Genomic DNA, 14,266 nt, shown 5'->3' with positions numbered 1-14,266 from the left:
GCAGGAAAGGGGCAGACTAAGCTTAAGGCTGTTTGACACTTGGATCGAAGTCGAGTTTATGCGCTTGTTCTTTCTTCTTTTCTTTTTTTTTTTCTCTGCGGAGAGATTTTATAAAAGATACAGATATGGCCGCTCAGGGATGGACCTGGTTCTGGTTACATCTCCTGTCTGTCTGTGACTGTCTTTAACTCTCTCTCTCGCTTTCTCTCTCTTTCACTCTCCCCTTTCTCTCGCTTTTTTTTTTTGTTTCTTGTCTATATCAATGCATCGCTGCTGAGCAGTAGATTTACCATATTGGTCTTTTTGTCCCTCTTGCTGGCCGGTCCATCAAAATACAAGGTACATACCTCCGACTATCTTGAATAGACTGGTGCCAGGCCTAGGACTTCCTTCACTCGGTGGTTGCCCGGCCGCAGCGGGCTGTCTCTCTGTTATTGTCCTCATATACATCAATTGTTGACCTCTTTGATTCATACATCTTTTTGTTTACTTCTATTCACTGTGCCGGACAGTTAAAAAGTTCTTCCTTTTCTTTACTTCTGCATCTGCATCTCTCTTTGCTTCTCTTTTTCTGGCCATTTCTCTCTTTTTTTCTAGTTCCCTTTGCTACCAAAAGAAAAAGCCATGAAGATGCATATATCAACCCTCCTGGTAGCTGCCCTGCTGCCTCTTGCACTCAGCAAGCCCACGCCTAGAAAGAAGACCGGCAGCTTCAAGGTACATCTTGCGCGACGGGGAGAAACAGAGTACTCTCGCGATGGACCAACAGACCTGCAGAGAGCGTACGCCAAATATGGCATCCCGACGACGCATGAGATGGAGGGCTACCAGCCACAGCCCATCAGCAAGTTCCCTGGCAACTCGAAGGCTACTGCAGGCAGCGGCAAGGAGGGCGTCGAGAGTCAAGGCGAGAAAGGCGAGGTCGTGAACAATCCTACGAACCATGATATTCAGTTTCTCTCCCCAGTGACCATTGGAGGACAGCCATTTATCATGAACTTTGATACTGGCTCGTCAGACACGTAAGTGCTTTTTCTGATATGTCGACAACATCAATATCACATCCGACATATCACTAACGGCGAATCTAGATGGGTGATGAACACGCAAATGACCGATGAAGAGGCAAAGAAGAACCACCATCTATATGACCCGTCCAAGTCCAAGACAGCATCCAAGCTGATCGACCAGACCTTTGACATCAAGTACGGCGACAAAACCCACGCTTCGGGCCCGGTCTACTCGGATGTGATGGACATTGGCGGCGCCACAGTCCTCAACCAAGCCATCGGGCTGCCCAGCAAAGTTGCAGCCTCACTTGCAGAGGACAAGACCTCCGACGGCCTCGTCGGTCTGGCCATGACCAAGCTCAACACCATCCGCCCCGTCAAGCAGAAGACTTTCTTCGAGAACTTGGCCGAGGATTTGGACGAGCCTGTCTTCACCGCCCAGCTTCGACATGGCAAGATGGGCTCATACGAGTTTGGTGCTATCGACAAATCCAAGTACCACGGCGATCTGATCAAGGTGCCCGTTATCAACGAAAATGGCTTCTGGGAGATCCCGTGCAGCTTATACTCGGTGGGCCAGCTGGATAAGATCCAGACGATTCAGAACGGGACCGGCACAGCGATCCTGGATACGGGTACCACGCTGCTTGTCCTGGACCAGGAGATTGTTAAGGCGTACTATGCACAGGTACCCGGAGCGCGGTACGATCCCACTCGGTTTGCGGGATGGGTATATCCATGCAACTCGCCCATGCCCTCTCTCTTCCTTGCAGTGGGAAAAGACCATATGGCTATTATCCCGAGCTCGCTGCTCACTTTCCAGAGCTACGGCCCTGGTCCTGACGGCGTTGAGAGTATGACCCCCTTTTCATTTACGTCCTTTTTACATCTGTTGTCCACTTACTAACTTGAGTAGCATGCTATGGCGGCCTGCAGTCCAACAACGCCGGCGGCATCCAGATCTTGGGAGACGTCTTCTTCAAGGCTCTCTTCGTCGTCTTCGACCAGCGAGGTCCCTCCATCTCTCTCGCTCCGCATGCCTGATGCCTCTCTTGACCATTTTCCTCCTTGATGATAGACGGACTCTTTCTTCTTGTAGCTAGTTCAGTCATGTATTATATCGACTGCGTCATGACCGTACATAATTCTAATAACTACTCCTAATCCTATTCCACTTCTATATATCCCTATATCAATGTCTATCAATGTCTATCAATATCCCTTTATGCTACTTCCACTGCTACCGCTTACTAAGCAACCCCTCGACACAAAAAGTTTTCTAAAAATCAACAGGAAAAAAGACGAAAAAAGACGACGAATTGAACGGACGAAGCGAATTAAAGACAAGAAAATAGACGAAGAAGAGACGAAGAGACGAAGACAGCTTGTCTCTGCAGTGCACTCAGTTTGAGAGTGCCATCCGTCAAGCTGCCGCCCCCAGGCCTGATCCCGTCGCTTCTCCGGGCCTCAACCCCGCGACGAGCGCTCTCAGCAACAGTCACAGCAGTCACCCGAGCAGCTTCACCCGCACCGGCAGCGGGGAGAAGCAGGTCAAGAGGCATTCTAGGAGGCCAGGCGAACAGGACAGCCAGCATGGCGACGGCATCGACACCGACGGCCTCGCTGCTCTCGCTGCTGCACCGCTCATACCCGCAGGCCGTCCCGCTGCAGGCCACGGAGGTCAACCTGCACACCCTCACGCCTCTCATCTTCCCGACGGTGCTGTACTCTGACGCCGAGCGAGCAGAGATCGAGTCATGGCTGGGCGAGGTCAGCAAGCTGTCAGATAGCTTGAAGGAGGGGGCAGATGCTGAGAAACTAGGGCTGGGAGAGCAGCTGAAGAAGCTGAACGGACACCTGGCTATGCGGACTACGATGCTGGGCGTGAAGCCGTCTGTGCTGGACGTGGCGCTGTATGCTGCTCTGGCTCCCGTGGTGGAGAAGTGGACGGCTGAGCAGCGGACGGGGGAGGACGGGTACCATCATATAGTGCGGCATGTGGACTTTGTGCAGAACGCAGAGCTGTTTGGGCTGGAGATACCGGCCGAGGAGAAGGTTGCTATTGACCTGGATAATGTGATTGTGGTGCCCAAGGACGACAAGAAGGCTAAGAAGAAGGCCGAGACTACTGTTGTGGTTGGAAAGGGGAAGCCGGAAGATGCTGCTACTAAGGGGGAAGATGGTGCTGCCGCCGCTACAGCTGCAGGGGAAGCAGCAGGAGAGAAGAAGGCAAAGAAGGAGAAGAAGGAGAAGCAGCCTCGACAGAAGCCCGTCCCTGCGCCGGCAGCACCCATGTCGCCCTGCGTCATCGACCTGCGCGTCGGCCATATTCTACGAGCCATCAACCACCCCAACGCAGACTCGTTGTATGTGTCGACGATAGCCTGCGGAGACGCTCCCGGCAGCGACAACACGCAGCTCGACGAAGAAACCGGGCTGACTGTCCGAACCGTCTGCTCTGGCCTGAACGGGCTGGTTCCCCTGGAGGAGATGCAGGGCCGCAAAGTGGTGACGGTCTGCAACCTGAAGCCGGTGACGATGCGAGGGATCAAGTCTGCGGCCATGGTGCTGGCAGCTTCACCACGCAACGACGACTCGCATGCTGGCCCCGTCGAGCTGGTCAACCCCCCCGCGGGTGCAGAGGCAGGTGAGCGAGTGTACTTTGACGGCTGGGACGAAGCGGAGCCGGAGAAGCAGCTGAACCCGAAGAAGAAGATGTGGGAGACCTTCCAGCCGGGCTTCACGACGACGGACGGGCTGGAGGTGGTGTTTGAGAGCGCGGCGGTGCCTCAGGTGAGCGAGGCCGCTGGCTCGAAGCCGGCCATGGGCAGGCTGATGGTCAAGTCCGGTGGAGTCTGTACCGTCAAGAGCCTTGCTGGAGCTACTGTCAGGTAGTCACTCAGATGTAGCATGATACATTGAGACGTGAGAGGGAATAGAGAGAACTCTTTGGTATCTCCAAGTATCTCAGGGGTAGCCATGTAGCCATTCAGGGGTATCTCCTCCACTCCGTATATCAATCATCTTCAACCACTACAACATCACTGCTATAATCTCTACCACTTTATGGGAGCACTACGTACCACCGGCTACCCGCTGTGCCTTTTGCACTCGTATTCTCTGTTGATCTCCATCCTGGCAGAGGCATGAAGATCGCCGGCCACGGTGTCTTTTTGCTTCATATCCAGCATAACACCGCAGCAACAGATATGAACCACGCTTATATCTCAACGAGCATAATAGTAACAGATCATACGTAGATACAGGCCATCGTCTACTGTACACCGTCTGTACATCTGTCTACATCGCCGGTACTTGAGCAAGACCTGCAGGCGGAAGAAAGATGATCCCTGAAACAAGCTGAAGAAAGCGAAAAAACCAGTAAGAAGCCGAAGAGGCGCAGATTAAGAGCAGAAGAAGAGACGAAGACGCCGTCTATCTGTCTCACTCGCTTGTCTGGCCAGATATTTGGTCGTTAAAAGCGCCTGGTATTGGCCGCTGCTGGCACTCTCGAGGGCTGCGGCTTGCTGACTCCTTTTGCGATCTTCGTCTCTTTTTCGCCCCTTTGGCCCCTTGGTCTTTTCACATCTTCTTCTTCTCTTCTTCTGCTCTGCTTCTGCTTCGACTGCTCAACTGTTCTTCTCTTCTTCTGGCGTCTTTCTCTCTCTCGACCAAGGCGCTGCCGCTGCTGATGCTGCTCGCGGCGACATGAACAGGCATTCGGCCTTTTCCAATGGATATACCGCTGCCCCCAAGCGGGAGAGCGGTACCTTTTCCATCTCCCCCCATAGGTAGGATACGCCGATTATCACTGAATAGACGGAGACGGAGACGGAGAGATGAAGAAGATAGCTGACTGGCGCAGATTCCAACCTCGCTCGCAGCCTGCTCTTCGCCGCCGGCGGGCCCTGCTGCAGCGTCTCGTCGTCGTAGGCCTGCTCTCGATCGGCCTGCTGCTCTTCCTCTTCCCTTCATGGCGCCCGTCACTGCTCGGAGCAGCCTCGCTCGGCCTCTTCGCAGCCTCAGACGACTTCCAGCTCGAGACCGTCCGCTACTACGACCTGTCGAACGTCGAGGGGACGCCCAGGGGGTGGGAGCGCGAGGAGCGAGTGCTGCTGTGCACCCCCCTTCGAGACGCGGCGCCTCACCTGCCCATGTTCTTCTCGCATCTGCGCAACTTCACCTACCCTCACCACCTCATCGACCTGGCCTTCCTGGTCTCGGACTCGAAGGACGACACCTCGGGCCTGCTGACGAAGCTGCTGGAGGAGCTGCAGAACGACCCGGACCCGCGGCAGCCGTACGGCGAGATCTCGGTCATCGAGAAGGACTTTGGACAGAAGGTCAACCAGGACGTCGAGAGCAGACACGGCTTTGCGGCCCAGGCCTCGAGACGGAAGCTCATGGCCCAGGCGAGGAACTGGTTGCTGAGTGCTACGCTGCGGCCGACGCATAGCTGGGTCTACTGGCGAGACGCTGACGTTGAAACCGCCCCGTTTACCATCCTCGAGGACCTCATGCGGCATAACAAGGACGTCATCGTCCCTAGTACGTTTTCTACTCTGATCAAGCGAGATATACTGTTGCTAACTAGGTGTAGATGTCTGGAGACCGCTGCCAGACTGGCTGGGTGGAGAGCAGCCGTACGATCTGAACTCGTGGCAGGAGTCCGAGACCGCCCTGGCTCTAGCTGATACACTGGATGAAGACGCCGTCATTGTCGAGGGTTACGCCGAGTACGCTACCTGGAGACCTCATCTGGCTTACCTGCGAGACCCCTTTGGCGACCCGGACATGGAGATGGAGATCGACGGAGTCGGCGGTGTCAGTATCCTGGCCAAGGCAAAGGTCTTCCGAGCAGGAGTCCATTTCCCTGCCTTTTCCTTTGAGAAGCACGCCGAAACAGAGGCTTTTGGAAAGGTATGCATCTTCTATAGTTTATCAATATATACACATACTCACGGGATATAGATGTCGAAACGCATGAAATTCTCCGTCGTTGGCCTGCCGCACTACACGATCTGGCATCTGTACGAGCCCAGCGTCGACGACCTGCGCCACATGAAGGAGATGGAGCGAGAACGCAAGCAGCGAGAGGCAGAAGAGAAGGAGAAGAAGGAGAAGGCGAAGAAGATCAAGGAGCAGTTCAAGGACTCCAGCGTCGAGTCTGAGAAGGACAGCGCCGCCGTACACGACATCATGCAGAAGGACAAGACTCAGCAGCAGCTGAAGGAAAAGGAGAAGAAGCAGCAGCAGGACAAAGACAAGGCCTCGAAGCAGTCCATCGGCAAGACAGACAGCTCAGACAAGACGGACAAAACCGACAAAACTGACAAGACGGACAAGACGGACGGCAAGAAAGAAGTCAAGAAGGATGTGAAAGAGGTCAAGGACGAGGCCAAAGAATTAGCTGCTAAACCGGACGGCAAGGCCCAGGTTCAACGGACCAACGACCAGAAGACATCAGACAAGCAGAAGCCCAGAGACAAGGCCAGAGAGGCGTCGAGAGGCGAGAAGAAGGCTGAATGATCCTCCCCGAAGCCAGTCTTTTCTTTCATGCCTAGACGTTGATGATAGACTTGTAAGTTGATCCATCCCCTATCCTTGGACTACCCCTGACCCCTGATCCATTGCTTCAACAACCACAGACTGACATTCTTCCACCAGCCCTTTCCGCCAAAAAAGACATGCTTCTGGGTTTATTCTGTTTCTTTTCTCTTCATCTTTTATATTTACATATATCAATGCTGCAGTGTGATGCTACCGCTGCGAGTCGAGCCCTCTTCTCACGCCTCTTACTAGACGGTCTCCCGCTTTCCTCCTGCGTTCCTGGTGTTTTGCTTGTCCTTTAGCCGACGAAGCTATATATCAATTTGTCGTTTCTTTTTCTTTCTTCTCTGATGTATATCTACTCTCTTATCCGTCCTCCTCGTAGGTCTTCTTTCAGCGTCAAAATCCACCAAAATATCAACTTCTGCCAAATCTCCAACTTCATCCCTACTTTGACCACTCTACCAACCTCCGCCAACTCAGCATCAGCCCATCAGCTTCAACCCGTTACTCGCCGTTAATAATAAGATGCTTACAAAGTGCCTCTGAATAATAACTCTGGACCTGCAGAGCCCGAAGAGAGACCCCGCCAGAAGCCAAAACGGAGCTCCTCAGCGCCACCGGATCCGCGGTCTCTCTGCCACAGATCTGCCTCCCCCCCAGGACGCCAGCAACGAGAATACAACGAACAATATCGATCGAACATCAGCGTCCCTCGCTGCGGTCTGGAGCTGTCTTTTTCGCTCCCGCTGGGCCCCCGTCGCGCGCTGCCTGCTGCCCGCCGCAGAGTAATGGATCTTCGCCTGACGCAGACGCAGCCCCTACAGCCCGTCCGCCTGCTCGAGCTGCCGCCCGAACTGCTAGACCAGCTCGAATCAGACCACCCTCCACAGTGCGTATCCTGCTCCGGCTCGTCCGTCTCGTTGGGCTCGTCTATGCCGTCTCGTCTTTGGCTGCTGCTGGTGCTGACGCTGACCCTCCTAGTCTGTGCCTGAAGTCATCTGCGCCCACATCGACAGCCTCCACCACGACTACGACTACGACTACGACTACGACTACGACTACGACTACGACTACGACTACGACTACGCCGTCGACGACCACCTCTTCTTCGACGACCGCACCTACAACTGCGACTACGACTACGACCGCCTCCTCCTCACGGCCAGGAGCTGACTTCGTCAACCTGTGCACGCCGGCAAAGACGTACTCGCTACGCCAGGTCAACTCCTCCAATTCCGTCTTCCTGATCAGGCCCCAGCCAGAGCCAGGCACAGCTCCGACGACCACGACCACGACCTCAACGACCACGACCACGACAGACATCACGGCCATAGCACAGTGCAAGTCGACGCTCGAAGTCCAGGCCATGGCTTCCTCCGAGACAGCCCTCCGGCCCCTCCTGGCCGCCCTCGCCGTCTACGACGAGAGCGACATCCTCATGGACGAGCGCACCGAGGAGGACGACCACCCCCTCTCCCCCTCGGAGATCGTCCATGAGCGCTCCAAGGTCTTCGCAGACATACCCTTCTCCCGCGCCGAGTGCGAGCGCGCCTGGAAACACATCTGCGCATTCGTCCACAAGAACAAAGAGTCTGGTGCGATCGGGTGTCATCGTCCCTCGGCCAGGGCAAAGCTCCTGGCCTGGGAGAAGATCATCGAGGGTGCAACCCTCCATGGCATCGATCTCGGCAAACAGTTCCTGGTCGAGGACCTGTGGAGTGCCGTCATCGAAGAGGCCGAACACACCGTTATCGACGAGTATCCGTTTCCTCGCTCGCTGTTTGACGCCACTGTGCGTAGGCTGGTGGATAATTCGCCCATTGACGGGGACCTGAAGTGTACGTACGACACCTTCCGGCGGATTGAATATACGATTTTGTTTATTTACTTTCTTCCCCCACCCCTCCCCGGCCCCTGATTCTTGAAGTCTGATACTAACTTTGTGGCTATAGGGGCAAATCTCGATCAGCATATAACAGCCCAATGGACGGCAGAGCTCCTCCTCGAGTCGTCTAACGGGACCCCCAAGGCTGTCCTGAACGTCGATACGTTCTCCAGCGACTGGAAAGATCTTTTGCCCGAGCAATTCAGATCATATGCATCTATCGACAATCTGGATGTACGTTTAACCCCGCTTCTGACAACTCGCTTTTGTCATTATTAGGTCACATATATGTACTACACTATATATGCACACGCTAGAAATGCTAACATCGATGCTGCCTGGCTGAAGAAATCCTGCTATCGACAGCCAGAGTCGACGACTATCTGCTTCCAGCCAAATCATAGTTATTAATACACAAACGCACGATTGGATCGGATTGAAATGGGGAACCATTTGAGCAATCCATCTTCCCAGCATATAACAAATGAAACGGCTTTCTCAATAGCCTCCCTCTATAGCATCGCATCTTTGCTTTCTGCGCTTGTCTAATGCCATCGTTAAAAAAACTGAATGGAAGTCAACACCAAAAAAAAAAAAAAAAATTGAAAATCAATGGAATAAAAAAAAAAATAAGAAAAATATATAAAAGAAACAGAAAAAAAAGAAAAGGAAGAAGATATTGAGCCGCCCGTCCGTGGTATCTTTCGATACATCCACTCTCGTCGTGTGTGATATGAGCAGAATTTATGGAAACAACAGCAGCACCAGCCAGAAAGGAGGGCATAAACGACGAACACAGTGGCCCCGATCATTTCATCATCAATCAACTAGCGAGTGCCAGCCCAGGCTTTAGAATCCGTTGGTCAGAATTAGAATCGGCCGTCAAAGAGAAAGAAAAGATCTCATCTCGTGCATATATCAATCAAAATTCAAGTCAAAATTGCCAGCTCAGCACCAGCCGTATCTTTCATTCCACATCCAGTCGACGTTCTCTCCATACCCGAACTTGTCTCCGTCCCATTTCAGACAAGGGATGCTGTCTTTCTCCCTGTGGATTTCGGCTGCGTCCGGATCAGCAATCAGGATAGCCTCCTTGACCAGCGCAGAGGGATTCCAGATCTGGACGTGGTCCACGTTCCATTCGTGAGCTTCTACCCGAGCCCGACGCAGTATCGCCGCCAGCGCTTCAACGACACCCTGTCTCTCTGCCGGCGAGCTGGGCTCCTCGTACTGCGTCCGGAGAATGTACAGCGTACAGTCCTTGGATGTGGCCCCGTACTTTCGGTTCCAGGTCATGAATACCTTGCGGCTAGGCACCGCTGCACCCTTGACGTGAGTCTCGCCCTTCTCCGGCCGGAGGATCTGGGAGTAAAACTCGTCGCGAGCCCAGTGCCAGGACATGTGTGCAAAGTCTGGCGGGAAAGCCGCAATAGCCTTGGAAGACACCTTGGAGGCATCCTTTAGCTTTTGCTTGTGTTGCTCCATCACTGGCTCAGAGCACATGTATCGAAGCACATCCTCCCGAGACATGTCCTTGACAATACTCATGTCGACACCCTTTGTGATTCTGACGCTGCCATTTCCGCTGCTACTCCCATTCCCATTGGCGCTACCGTTGATGGCGGCGGTTCCGAAGGCCTCCGGAGCTAAAGTGAAGTGGGAAGAAGCATACGGATGCCATCCGTGCGCTGCATAAAACGACTTGCCGATATCCGAATACAGAACCGAGAAGAGACACTGCGGGTGTCCCTGTCCCGCACCCCTTTCCTGCTGCCATGTGTCCAGTATCTTGGACAGCTCTATGATCATGCGCTTAGCGTATCCGCGTCCTCGGTGCTCGGGCGGACAGAACACGCTTCCGATTCCATGGGTGACAACCGTCTCGATATTGCCCTGATATGCAAGGAACGCTCGTTTGGCAATCGACTCGCAGCTGCTCAGGATAGGACGCTCGTCTGGCCGGAGCCGACGGTCAACCAGGACCCAACATGTCATCCACCCATCCTTGACCATGTCCTGCTGTATCAAGAAGTCTTCGCGAGCAATGTACTGCTCCATTGTCAAGGGGCCTTTCCATGACAGCCCATTTGCCCTTATACTCTCGATTCTCTCTGCCGGGGTGGCCACTACGAGAGCGATATCCGGCGAGTCGGCGCTTAGGAGGTGATGATCGAGCGAGCCCATGGTTGCGGTTATCGTTGGGAATCTTGTTTTTGTTTTATTTTTCAGTCCTTTTTTCCTTTTTTATTTTATTTTATTTTTTTTTTTTTTCCCAAAACTCCCCTTCCTTTTGCTCTTGCTTCACTTTCTTGTTTTGCTTTGTCTATCTTGTTCTGATATTCTTCGTATCCTCTTGTGATGGTGACGAGTTATTTTCCTGCAGGCCGGCAGCACCCCTTGTTTTGGATGGTCTGGAGAGAAACAAACAGGAAGCTTGTTCTCCCTTTTTATTTGATGTTGGACGGGTTGCACAGATAGGCAGCCGGGGGGGTGTGAGGGAGTATACGGAGTACTAATAAACACACAGGGCTTGAGGGAGAGGCCGGGTCAAGAAGAAAATAAGTACTGAGTAGACCAGGCAGCCAGAAAAGAAAACAAGCCCTTGTCGGGATTTTATTTCCACCACTTCCCTTGATTGCATAACGTTCTTTGGCTGGGAACGCCGAAGCATGGAGCATAGCCATAACGCAAAATGCGTAAATATAATATTCCTGATGATACTAGCGTTCCCGCCGGGGAAATTCCCCCAGCCCAGCAGCCAGCAGTCCGTCCCCAAGTCGAGAACAGCCCCCGCCCACGCCCTTTTCTGACCACTCCGTTCCCCCTCGCCTTAATCGAAATCCGCGGGTGTGTTAAATACGGGCTTTGCCTTCATCCGCATGGGTACAAAGGGCCAAACTGCCGGCTGGAAGCGAAAACATCCGGCTAACCTGCTGGTGGAGCATCGTCATCCCTCTCTCGGCTCAGAGGGAGAAACCCAGAAGCTGCGATGTGCGCCTCCAGCGGTACCTCGCATGCCTCATGATTTGTATGGGGGCCACAGGTACCTACCTGGCCCTCTCCACATAATACGTCGTATATATAGGGCCGAGCCTCCTTTTGTTCGGTGTTATAACCAGCGGGTCCCGTGACAGGACCAGCAGGCCCTTTTCTCCTGCGCTCGTTTCGATCTTCGATGGCCTTACGGCCCGTATTACCGCTAGTGACATTTTGTGGGAGGCCAAACGTCGATTCTGTTGGTTGAGGCGGCAAAAGATGATGCGGCGTGACATTGGCTGGCTGTGTGATGATATCACTCAGGGCTGCAAGGAAAAAGAATGGCCGGGGCGGGAGGCGAGACGGGCTACTCCGGGCTTCTTCCAACGCCATAGTCGATGCAGCTAGTGCTCCAAGCTGCATGGTAAGTCTCACTTGCATTGTTTTTCTGCCGGGGGATGATACATATTGTACAAAGATCGAGTGGTGATGGTGAAAGCTTGGGAGTATTAGTTGGTTGGCAGGGCATGGGGATACCTTCTAGGCTGACCGGGTCCACGACGCATGCTAGCCTATCCCTGGTGTCGAGTACCCGGGGCTGCTTTTTCAAGGCGTTTCAGTGGTAGAGAGCGGAGGACTTTGGTCCTCCTCCTCTCCACGACCCCACCAGTGGTCCTCCAAGACTTCTTCCATGGTCAACTCTTTTTGAAGGAGCAAGATCCAACATACGTAGGAAGATTCGTTTTGTCTCGCCATCAAGGTTTGGATAATCCTTCTGCCGAGGGGCGGGATGGATGGACGACTCTGGGTGAGCCTCTTGTGTTCTATCATACCTCGTAGTTGAACAAGTTATTATTGCAGTCAAGAGGCCATCATAGACTGGGGACTGATAGGGCTTACTCCAGAGAATCCTGTGAATTTTAGCAGCAGCCAGCTAAAATCCTGATTACAACCCCTGCAGCCTACACTCAACGCTCTGACATGCGTTAGCTATAGTTGACACCTACTAGCCTTCCTCCATTTTCTCCAAGCTCTAACACCGACGCATGGTTTCATGAAGTGAACCACGGATCCTCTAAGATTTCTTCCATTGTTGCTCTTTTCGATGGAGCAAGATCCGTCAGCCTCAACAACGTCCGCTTTGCCTCAGAGTCAAGATTGGGGTATTCCTTCTCATCCCATGTAGTAAATCGGCCAGGCCCAACAGGACCACCGTCCATGGTTGCTTCGGAGAGGACGGTCATCACCCTCCCCCATTCCTCGTGCTGGACAAGTGTGACTAATTCAGAAGGAACTGGTCCAAAGAAGGCCATCAAGAGGCCCATGATTTCTAGCTCCGGCTCTACTCCGTCAATTTCTAATTGTTTGAAGTCTGGGCGTAAACTTTCTACGCCAGTCGTCGTGAACCGGCTCTAATAATAATCATGATGATGATTAGTTACTAACACATAGCTGCGGTAAAGTTAACGTTTTATGACTACTTACCACAAGGCCGTAAGAGAACACGTCGGATGGCTTTCTAATTCCTTGGCCAGTTTGAGCTTCGGGGCTACGCCACATTACGTTGCCGAGCTTGATGCCTTCTGGAAGCCGTAGAAGTTTGTCACCTTTCATCTTCAGCGAGACGTCCAGGTCACCGAGTACCACCTTCTCCGGGACGGGCTGTCCGCTTTTGTCCTGGCTATAGTTGATCATCACGTTGTCAGGCTTCACATCTACACAGTTGTAAATAATAATCAAAATAATAATACTCCGTAATAATAATAACAATAATAATAATAATAATAATAATAATAATAAATTAAAAAATAAAAAATGAAATTGTTGAAGGTGAGTGACTTTCAGTATAGCTTACCTATATGTATCCAATTTTTCGCATGGAACTCTTTCAATGATTCTCCCAGCTCCCGCAGTATCCATTTCCTAGCTAAATTTAAATTTGGATTTTTATTCACGAATGAGAGCAAGTTATCGTCGAAGTATTCGTATATAACGACTTTTTCCTCGTCGTTCTCGTCAACATGTATCCGAAGACGGCGGCTGTCGGGAAAGTCATTCTTATAGTCCAAGGCCAAGTCAAAGACCATATCAGACATCTTCTTCATTACAAAGTTTTGGTCCCCAGATCTAGATTGACAGTGAGCATCCGAATCAAGTGAGCGAAGTTGTAGTTGGCTTACTTTGCAAGGTAAACGCTAAGATCTGGTCTCAACGGGTTATGCTTTAGTAGTTTGTCCCGAACATACTCCCGACCAGAGCTTCCAACTAGAGTCGATGCCATTCTCACTCCTCTGAGGCGGAACATGTCTTGCTGGAGACTGCACAGGTGGATGTTTCTCCGTAGTTAAGATCTTGAAGGAGCTCGCGGATGCGAAGTCTATTTGTCTCGCTAAATAAAGGAGCTCCGCCAGGCGCTAAAACGGCACTTAGGCTAACTTGTTCCAGTTATATTATATAAGCGTTACGACACGTGATATTGATTACTAACTACAGCTAAAATCCAACGTCATCCCAAGAGAACACAAGGATAAACAGAGGGTTATACTCCCACGGATAGCATAACGCCGCAAGAGCGCTCGCTCAGTCATTGGGAGAAGAATACAATTCAGTATCCTGGATCCCACTAGAACTTTCTGGATGTAATCTCTACGCGAGGCTCGAGCCGTGTAGTTCGTGAGAAGCGTTTGGCACAAACCGTCATAGCTCAGCGGCAATCTCTTTCCTATCCTCTGATACCCTTATTACGCCATTGCTCTATCAGTTTGGAACCTCCAAAGTGATAAGGGAATGCAATGGGCAGTAGCACTTCGTCATCACAGGCAAACTTCCCGTATTCAGTTAC

At 52.3% G+C, this 14,266-nt stretch overlaps 7 protein-coding genes across 7 annotated transcripts; 4 read left to right on the top strand and 3 right to left on the bottom strand.

Annotated features, from left to right (window-relative positions):
- Window positions 1–630: 630 nt before the first annotated feature.
- On the top strand, window positions 631–2,054 carry TERG_02315 (uncharacterized protein; the record flags this gene model as incomplete). Its single annotated transcript, XM_003237550.2, has 3 exons — window positions 631–1,022; window positions 1,092–1,864; window positions 1,927–2,054. 3 exons carry the CDS (start codon window positions 631–633, stop codon window positions 2,052–2,054), a joined length of 1,293 nt encoding a protein of 430 aa, XP_003237598.2.
- Window positions 2,055–2,603: 549 nt separating this feature from the next.
- Window positions 2,604–3,905, top strand: TERG_02314 (uncharacterized protein; the record flags this gene model as incomplete). The annotated part of the gene is made up of 1 exon (XM_003237549.1): window positions 2,604–3,905. One exon carries the CDS (start codon window positions 2,604–2,606, stop codon window positions 3,903–3,905), a length of 1,302 nt encoding a protein of 433 aa, XP_003237597.1.
- Window positions 3,906–4,718: 813 nt separating this feature from the next.
- TERG_02313 (uncharacterized protein) lies at window positions 4,719–6,539 on the top strand (the record flags this gene model as incomplete). Its single annotated transcript, XM_003237548.1, has 4 exons — window positions 4,719–4,801; window positions 4,876–5,558; window positions 5,611–5,930; window positions 5,982–6,539. The coding sequence occupies 4 exons, from the start codon at window positions 4,719–4,721 to the stop codon at window positions 6,537–6,539; spliced, it is 1,644 nt and encodes a 547-aa protein (XP_003237596.1).
- Window positions 6,540–7,351: 812 nt separating this feature from the next.
- On the top strand, window positions 7,352–8,859 carry TERG_02312 (uncharacterized protein; the record flags this gene model as incomplete). Its single annotated transcript, XM_047747897.1, has 4 exons — window positions 7,352–7,452; window positions 7,545–8,401; window positions 8,516–8,682; window positions 8,728–8,859. 4 exons carry the CDS (start codon window positions 7,352–7,354, stop codon window positions 8,857–8,859), a joined length of 1,257 nt encoding a protein of 418 aa, XP_047603866.1.
- Window positions 8,860–9,396: 537 nt separating this feature from the next.
- TERG_02311 (uncharacterized protein) lies at window positions 9,397–10,632 on the bottom strand (the record flags this gene model as incomplete). The annotated part of the gene is made up of 1 exon (XM_003237546.1): window positions 9,397–10,632. One exon carries the CDS (start codon window positions 10,630–10,632, stop codon window positions 9,397–9,399), a length of 1,236 nt encoding a protein of 411 aa, XP_003237594.1.
- Window positions 10,633–11,373: 741 nt separating this feature from the next.
- Window positions 11,374–11,865, bottom strand: TERG_02310 (uncharacterized protein; the record flags this gene model as incomplete). The annotated part of the gene is made up of 1 exon (XM_003237545.1): window positions 11,374–11,865. The coding sequence occupies one exon, from the start codon at window positions 11,863–11,865 to the stop codon at window positions 11,374–11,376; it is 492 nt and encodes a 163-aa protein (XP_003237593.1).
- Window positions 11,866–12,476: 611 nt separating this feature from the next.
- TERG_02309 (serine/threonine protein kinase) lies at window positions 12,477–13,705 on the bottom strand (the record flags this gene model as incomplete). The annotated part of the gene is made up of 4 exons (XM_003237544.1): window positions 12,477–12,836; window positions 12,910–13,139; window positions 13,280–13,551; window positions 13,605–13,705. 4 exons carry the CDS (start codon window positions 13,703–13,705, stop codon window positions 12,477–12,479), a joined length of 963 nt encoding a protein of 320 aa, XP_003237592.1.
- Between the last annotated feature and the right edge of the window lie 561 nt (window positions 13,706–14,266).

Source organism: Trichophyton rubrum (genome assembly GCF_000151425.1).
Source record: "Trichophyton rubrum CBS 118892 genomic scaffold supercont2.2, whole genome shotgun sequence".
NCBI classification, from domain to species: Eukaryota; Fungi; Ascomycota; class Eurotiomycetes; order Onygenales; family Arthrodermataceae; genus Trichophyton; species Trichophyton rubrum.
Note: the sequence above shows the minus strand (reverse complement) of the source record. Positions and strands in the feature narration are given on the sequence as shown.